The 7,747-nt window shown below is 55.2% G+C and overlaps 1 protein-coding gene across 1 annotated transcript; it reads left to right on the forward strand.

Annotated features, from left to right (window-relative positions):
- Positions 1-7,560, forward strand: SPARC (secreted protein acidic and cysteine rich). Its single transcript, XM_010719154.3, has 10 exons — positions 1-149; positions 4,245-4,314; positions 4,557-4,607; positions 4,895-4,979; positions 5,161-5,282; positions 5,438-5,558; positions 5,692-5,825; positions 6,048-6,196; positions 6,911-7,059; positions 7,214-7,560. Exons 2-10 carry the CDS (start codon positions 4,258-4,260, stop codon positions 7,240-7,242), a joined length of 897 nt encoding a protein of 298 aa, XP_010717456.1. The 5' UTR covers positions 1-149; positions 4,245-4,257; the 3' UTR covers positions 7,243-7,560.
- Positions 7,561-7,747: the final 187 nt, after the last annotated feature.

The following is a 7,747-nucleotide window of genomic DNA, read 5'->3' on the forward strand; positions in this document are numbered from 1 at the left end:
ATTTGGAAAGATAGCGAGGAGGAGGAGGAGGAGGAGGAGAGGAAACCCAGCCCACACTTTGCCTTCCTGCTGCCTCCTTCTAAAACCTGCAGACTCCTCCAGTCCTTCCCAGCTCCTGGAGTTCCCCCAGCCCTGCTCAGGACTACGAGGTACGGCCAGAGCCCCGCTCTTTCTTACCCCCCCCCCCGCCCGTGACACTCAGTCCCGACCACCGCCGTGCGATGCCTTTGGGGACCCCTCCTGCCTCTTTTTCTCGCTTCTCTTTGCAGCATCTCAGCTCTTAAATTGTCGGTCAGTTTCACCGCCAGACCCCCGGCTTTGGTGTCACCTGGCCGCCCCTAATTACCGGACCTTATCCCTTTCCCCCCTCTGGGCTGTGGGGTATTTCCTTACTGATACGCTGGACCGAGGTCAGGACACGCAAATATCCCGAGTTCGAAGGGACCCATAAGAATAACCGACCTGCAGCAAATCGGCCCCAGCGTGCGCAGTCCGGGCTGAGGCAGCGTTGTTACTCACCGGGATATCTGGGGGGACGAACAAAAGAGCTCTCGGCTTTATCTCAGTGCGGCCGCTCTCGTTTTCTCCTGCGAAAACAACAAAACGAGACACTCAGTTTTTTGTTCCGAGCAGATTTTGAAACCTTTTCAGGTCCTGCTGGCTGTCCTGCTTTGCTTAGCTCCAGCTGCTCAACTGTCGGAGGGAGAGGCGGGGGAGGAAGGACAAAGCTCTTTTCTTTTTTGGCTTAGCTTTGATGGCTTGGAATCGGTCAGCCTCTACCCCCGTCCAGGCAGAATAGCCCAGGGCTCGCTTCCTTTAAAGGCAGCAGCCGACCGCTGGGTGCGGTGACGTTCAGCCTTAAACTCGGTTCTTTGTGCCCCCGACGGAGCCCACCGTGCGGGACGGGAGCTCAGCTCCCAGCACAGCGAAACGCAGCGCTTTCGAGCTGCGGTGAAATCGGGGACACCGGGGAGGCGAGCGGAGCACCGGGCGCTCGGAACAGCCCGAAACGCTCCGCCATCCCCTCCAAGGACGACAGTAAACCGCGGCAGCCCGACAGGGTGGGCCGGATGGGTTTTACGTGGAAATTAAAAGCTGTCGCGTAGTGCGCAGCTGCTGCAGCCCGGCTATTGTCTGCCACATCGGCAGGAGACGGGATGCGGGCGGTGATGGGAGGGGGTAGAGCAGAAATAAACTTTTCAAGCTTTCTGCAAGCCCCTCCTTCCGCAGCCCTCTGCTCTTCCATGACTCAGCCCCAGAGGAATGTCGGCTCCCATGGAAACTCCTCCTGGGTCCGCTGCTCGGATGGATGTCGGGGCTGTTATCGCCGCAGCGGCTGTGGCAGGGCGAGCCCGGGGAATGCTTTGAAGATGGTTCGCATTTTTGCAGCGTATTTAGCGGGGTGTTGGGAGGGGTTCTTTGCTCTCTGCTTTGTGGAGCTGCGCATCAGTGAGAGATCGGCTTTCCGTGCTCCCCGGGAGCCGGAGGGACCCGTTTGCACCTGGCGCGGCACTCTAGCAAAAGGAGAAGCTCAGGCAGGACAGCCAAAAGCTGCATTGCTTCCTCTTCCCAAGTGCAGCCTGCAAGAGGCTCATCTATGCTCTTCTCTTGGTGCTGCTTTAACTGTTTCCCACTCTGGAAGCAATTTGCAACAAGGCAAGCTGTGACAGCTTCAGGCCAGCGCACAGCTGCATTGGCATGAGGGCTCCCATCCTGATAGAAGTGAGCTCTGCAAAGATCTGCTGTGTTTATAAATGCAGTCACAGCACCTCAATAACTGTTTGCAAGGTGTATGGGCTAATAGAGCAGCAGTGGGTGGCTGTGCCTTTAGTGACTGCATGGGGAGATGTGGTGGGTAGGATGTGTGCAACCATGTGCATGGGCTGAAGGGAATTTCTCTTGGCCCCGTGAGCCCACAGTGTGTGAGGGGACCCTCTGCAGTGGTCACACTTTGTCACCAAGTGAGACGTGGGAGGGTTCTCGCCCTGCCGTCACCCACCCCTGCTCATGGTGCTGGGAGGTGGCATTGGGCCTGGGGTCCTTGCCTGTCCTGTGCCTCAGGGAGGAGCTATCAAAGTAGCCAGGCAGAGGCTCCTCCCCACGCTAACGTGGCATCCCACGGGGCTTATGCAACCCTGGCCACGGTCAGTGCCACATGGACCACGTTCCTCCATCCCCTGTCCTCCTCCACCCACAGAAGCACTCTGGTGGGATGGGAGGAGACATCTAGGACCGAGCAGACCCATCAAGAGGCATTTGTGGGAGCCACAAGACCATGTTTACACAGCAGCTGGGAGATGAAGGCCTCACTTAGGATGCAAGTGGGGTCAAGTGTTGTCTGGGCCACGGGGACAATGCACTGTGACCTCCCCCTTGCTCCCCACGTAAAACCCAGTCAGAGCAGAGGGAATATTGCTCTACAGCCCCTGCATGCAGCTCTGAGCTCATCGTGGTTCCAGCTACCAGACAGCAGCCTCACTGCTGTGCCAACACCACACCTGTGCCAGCCCTCAAGTGCCATCATTGGCACAGAACACTTTCTGCCTGGCATATGCCCTATGCCCAGGAGGTTCTGGCTTCTTAGAAAGCACTGCCTCCTGTTGGTACCTGTTGGCTGGTAGCATCCTCTTGGCTGGTAGCATCCTCTTGGATAGCAGGACTATGGCAGGCCCACATGGAGGGACACACTGACTTGCTCAGTGAGCAGTGCTCTTCTGCCAGAGCAACGTCAAAGGCTCCTGTGCTGTTATTTCAGGAGTTCTGGCCATCAGATATTCAGGAAAGGCTGTGCCCTTGCAAAACAGTCAGGGTCTCACAAATACTGCAACAGCCTCTGTGTGCAGCCTCTGACTCCAGGAAGATGTTGTTTTTCAAATAAACTTGTTTTCCTATCTCTGGCATGGGACGGCTCGGCAAGTTGTTTGCTCAGACTCCTTCATGCTCCTTCTTCCTCCAAACACAACACCGGCAGCTCCAGCTGTCTGCTGGCTCCTAGCAAGCAAGTAATTCCCTGACCCCGGCTCACTGCATGCCCAGACTTTGAAACTCAGTGCTTTAGGAGCTTGGGGAAATTATCTGAGAGGGCCTTGGTCTGGGGTTGGGTTCTTCTTCCACGTGCACATGCCATGGCCTCTCCTCCAGGCTGGGCTCTGCCCACAGAGCATCAGTGAACCTCAGAGCACCTTCCAAGGCAAACAAGCCCCTTGGGAGAAGCCCAGGAGCAGCCCTTACAAGCCAGGGGACGGCAGCAAGGGAGGAAATGGCCACATTCAGTACTTTTCCACCTCCTCTCCTAAAAACCACCTCACCAGGAGGGCAGAGTCAGCCATTTCAGTCAGGACCAGGCAGGGCCCTCAACAGCCTATTAAGCAAATAAAGGCAGAGGGCTGCCCCCAGCCAAATCCACGCAGGGGGAGTAAAGGGAGCCACAGCAAGAGAACTGACTTCAATGGTGGTGGAAGCATCACCCCAGCAGGTAGAAGGAGCAGGTACCCCATTAGGGGGCATGGGATGCTGCTGGCATATCCAGCACCCAGCTGAGGGGCTCCGTCCTGCCAAACAGGAAGCAGGGAGCACACAGGGTGAGCTCACAGCTGCAGCTCTCCTCCCAGATCACATCACAGCCCTCCAAGCCAGTTTGGGACCTTCAGGTTTGGAGCAGGAAAGAGAAAAAGCATAGCAGAAACTCCAGCGTTTGGGGTGCCAGAGATGGATGCCTGATCCCTGCCACTCATACAGATGTCTGAGTCCAAGTGGGAAGCATTTTTCTAAGAGATTTAATCTTCAAAAGGCCTGCTCCTCTGTTCCCTCTTTCCTTCCTCCACTTTCTCTGAATGACAAACAAAATCATGGAGACTTTCACTGCCTGTTCCTGGGGCTTTCAGCAGGGGCTTTTAGCATTTTTTTTTTTTTTTTGGTCTGAAATAATTCCTGTGAGGGAAAGGTGAACAGCCATCTTTGTGCAATTCTTCTAATGCATCCTGGAAAGCGATGAAAATCTAAACCCTCACCTTCTCACTTTGCAAAATAAAAAGAATTTGTCTTGGAAACAGTATTTGGCCTAAGGTCTCAGGCAGAAAAGCCAGAATGTAGAGCTGCAGCACTGACCAGACAAGGCAGGAAATAGAGCAAGCACTCTTCTCTGCATGTCTTACTGCCAGTTGTGAGCTCAGCGTGGAGCTGAGAGGCACAGGGAGCTGCAGTGCCCTCATTGCTCATCCCTCCTCTTCCTCTCCTTTATTCAGGGTTTGCTGAAAGATGAGAGCCTGGATTTTCTTCCTCCTCTGCCTGGCAGGCAAAGCCCTGGCAGCTCCGGTGAGTAATGGAACCTCCCTCTCTGCTGCACCTAACAGGGATGTATGTGACTCCCAATGCATCCAATGGGGATTTTCTTTTACAATGAATAAAACTGGGACCCCACTCCCAACATGGGAAGGACAGAGCAAAGGATGGGGGAGGTAGAAATCCAAAGGTGACCTTGCCACCTACCCCAGGGTGTGACCACCTTGGGATCATTGTCCCCACAGCCCCCAGCTCATGGTCCTTTTTCCCTGCAGCAAGAGGCTCTGCCTGATGAGACGGAGGTGATTGAAGATCTCACCACAGAGGTAGGTGACTGTGCTACCCCTCCCCCCCCCACCCCCCCATCACCCATTCCTTGTGGCACACACTGCCCTGGGAAGAGCAAAAGGCTTGGAAAGCTTTCCTTGGGGTGCTCTCCTTTGTGCTGTGGAAATTCCCCATAGTAGAAATGAGCAATGTTTCTCAGGTTTCTTCCTCCAGGTATCAATGTTTGCCAGGAATAAGGTCTAGCATCAGCTCTTCCAAAGCATCTCCAAAGCACAGGGGAGTGGGGGCTGTGCACACCCCATGGACACAGTGCCCTCTTTTGCAGGAGCCTGTAGGGGCCAACCCTGTCCAGGTGGAGGTGGGAGAGTTTGAGGAGCCTACAGAAGATGTAGAGGAGATCGTTGCAGAGAGTGAGTCACTCTTCCCATGCCCCACAGCTTTTGCCCTCCAGCAGATGGCGATGCCATCCCTTCCTGGGGAAGGAGAGACACAGTCACTCCAAAGAAGCCCAGGAAAAGCCCAAAGGATAGGATCTGTTTCCTCAAGAAGAGCACAGGGCAGGTTCTGACATCACTCCCTGGTTTGTCCCAGATCCCTGCCAGAACCATCACTGCAAGCACGGCAAGGTGTGCGAGGTGGACGACAACAACTCACCCATGTGTGTGTGCCAGGACCCCTCCAGCTGCCCAGCCACCTCCGGCGTCTTTGAGAAGGTGAGGGCAGAAGCTGGGTGATGGGTGGGAGCAGGGAGGGACGCCCCAAGGGGCACAGCTGGCTCCAGAGGTGGCAGATCCCCTTGCCCACCCCAAGGAAGAAGGCATGTGCCTCTTCTGAAGGCTCTCACACAGCATCTCCCCATCCTGTGCAGGTCTGCGGCACCGACAACAAGACCTATGACTCCTCCTGCCACTTCTTTGCCACCAAGTGCACCTTGGAGGGAACCAAGAAGGGACACAAGCTGCACCTGGACTACATTGGGCCTTGCAAATGTAAGCGGGATCCTTGCCTTAGTCAAAAGGATGGCTAACTTGAGCATAGCCACTTAGCCCAGGGATTAAGCAGAAGTCCAAGTGGGTTCAGGGAGAGGGAGGGAGGATGCTGACCACTGTGTGTGGCTTCCAGTCATCCCTGCCTGCCTGGACACTGAGCTGACAGAGTTCCCCCTGCGCATGCGGGACTGGCTGAAGAATGTGCTGATTACCCTGTATGAGCGTGATGAGGACAACAACCTGCTGACAGAGAAGCAGAAGCTCAAGGTGAGGGCTTGGGGAGGGAACCCAGGAGCTCACCCTACCAACAGAGCCCTGGGGGGCAACCCCACGCACACCTGTGCACCAAAACCACAGCATCATTCCCAAACACTAAACTAAACCCTGCATCCTGCAGCTTTCTCCATGCACCCAGAGAGCTCTCCCTCAAAATGCTGGCACCCCAGGTGCAGCCCGACTGACAAATGTCCCCAATCTCTCCTACAACAGGTGAAGAAGATCCACGAGAATGAGAAGCGCCTGGAGGCCGGTGACCACACCGTGGAGCTGCTGGCCCGCGACTTTGAGAAGAACTACAACATGTACATCTTCCCTGTGCACTGGCAGTTTGGGCAGCTGGACCAGCACCCCATCGATGGGTGAGCATTGGCAGAGTGGGATGGGCACCTGGCACCTCTCTCTGTCCAAGGTGGTTTGGTGGAGCAGGAGTTAGAGCAAGCTGGAGGTGTGACACGAGTATGATGGAGAACAAGAGCTGAGCACATCTGGCAGGGGCTGGAGTGAAGCTGGGGAAGAGGTGGCCTCACCTTCTGCCAACAACTCTGCTGCAGAAAGAGGGGCCTAAGCTGCTCCCACCTCCCTTGGGTGGAGTTTCAGCATTCTCAGATTTACTGCTGGGTGATAGTCCCCTAAAACACCACAGGGATAACTTCAACAGCTGAAAGAGTGGCTGCTGGCTTAGCTGTGAGCTGGATGTGTGTCTGGGAGCGATTGCACACACAGCCCCATGGAGGGAGCAACCAGTGAGCACCTCCATCACAGGCTCTTTAATGACTAGCACAGCCGGCTGCATAACCAGACACACATCCGTGACAGTGCTCAGTAGGGGATGCTGGGAGGGCACTGGCAGAATCACAGAATGGCCAGGGTTGGAAGGGACCTCAATGAATCTCCAACCCCCTGCCACATGCAGGGCCACCAACCTCCTCATTTAATACTAGACCAGGCTGCCCAGAGCCCCATCCAACCTGGCCTTGAACACCTCTAGGAGTTAAAAACAAAGCGAGGGCTGGGGTCCCATTCTGGCTCCCACAGCCAGCAGCAAGATGCTGACAGTATGGGAACCTTGGCAGGTACCTGTCCCACACTGAGCTGGCCCCGCTCCGTGCCCCACTCATCCCCATGGAGCACTGCACCACCCGCTTCTTTGAGGCCTGCGACTTGGACAACGACAAGTACATCGCCCTGGAGGAATGGGCCAGCTGCTTTGGCATTAAGGAGCGTAAGTACCTGCCTGCAGACCCCTTCTAAAAGCCCTCATTGGGATGAAGCTATGGTCCCTGGGAGAGTAATGCAGGGAAGAAGTGGGGCTGCAGCAGTGACCCCTGCAGGGCAGCCTCGTCCTCTAACTTCAACTCTCTCTTTTCCTTCCACAGAGGACATAGACAAGGATCTGGTGATCTAAAGCCCCAGCTTTCTCCTCTGCTGCCAACTTTGTCTTGTTTTAACCTTCCCACTTCCTTCAGTTTTTGAACTGCTTTTGTTTGTTTTCCCTGGGAACAAGGTGCTAATATAGGTCTAAACGTATGTAGTATTGGTGCTAAGAGAAATAACAGTCCTTCATAGCTAACCTCTTACCACTAGATTACCCACCAGCTACTCCCACCTGCTCTCACCAGTCCTCTCTTTCTCTCCAATGTGTCTTCACAATTGACCAACCCTGTTCCTGTCCCTAAATATCCACTCCATCTCCGTATCCACTCTCAGACCGACTCCTGTTAACTCCTGACTAATAGCACAGACTGCCCGCATGCAGAGAAGGCAGAGTCAGAGGATGTGGGAAGTGGGGCTTTCTGAGCAGAGCAGCTGCAGGTGACATTGTGGCCACCCAGCTTGTGGTAAGGGGAGAGCTGAGGAAGGCACAGAAAGGCGGGATGTCATTTTGCTTTATGGTCCCCTTCTCCCCCCCC

The sequence above is a fragment of the Meleagris gallopavo genome, chromosome 15 (genome assembly GCF_000146605.3).
Source record: "Meleagris gallopavo isolate NT-WF06-2002-E0010 breed Aviagen turkey brand Nicholas breeding stock chromosome 15, Turkey_5.1, whole genome shotgun sequence".
NCBI classification, from domain to species: Eukaryota; Metazoa; Chordata; class Aves; order Galliformes; family Phasianidae; genus Meleagris; species Meleagris gallopavo.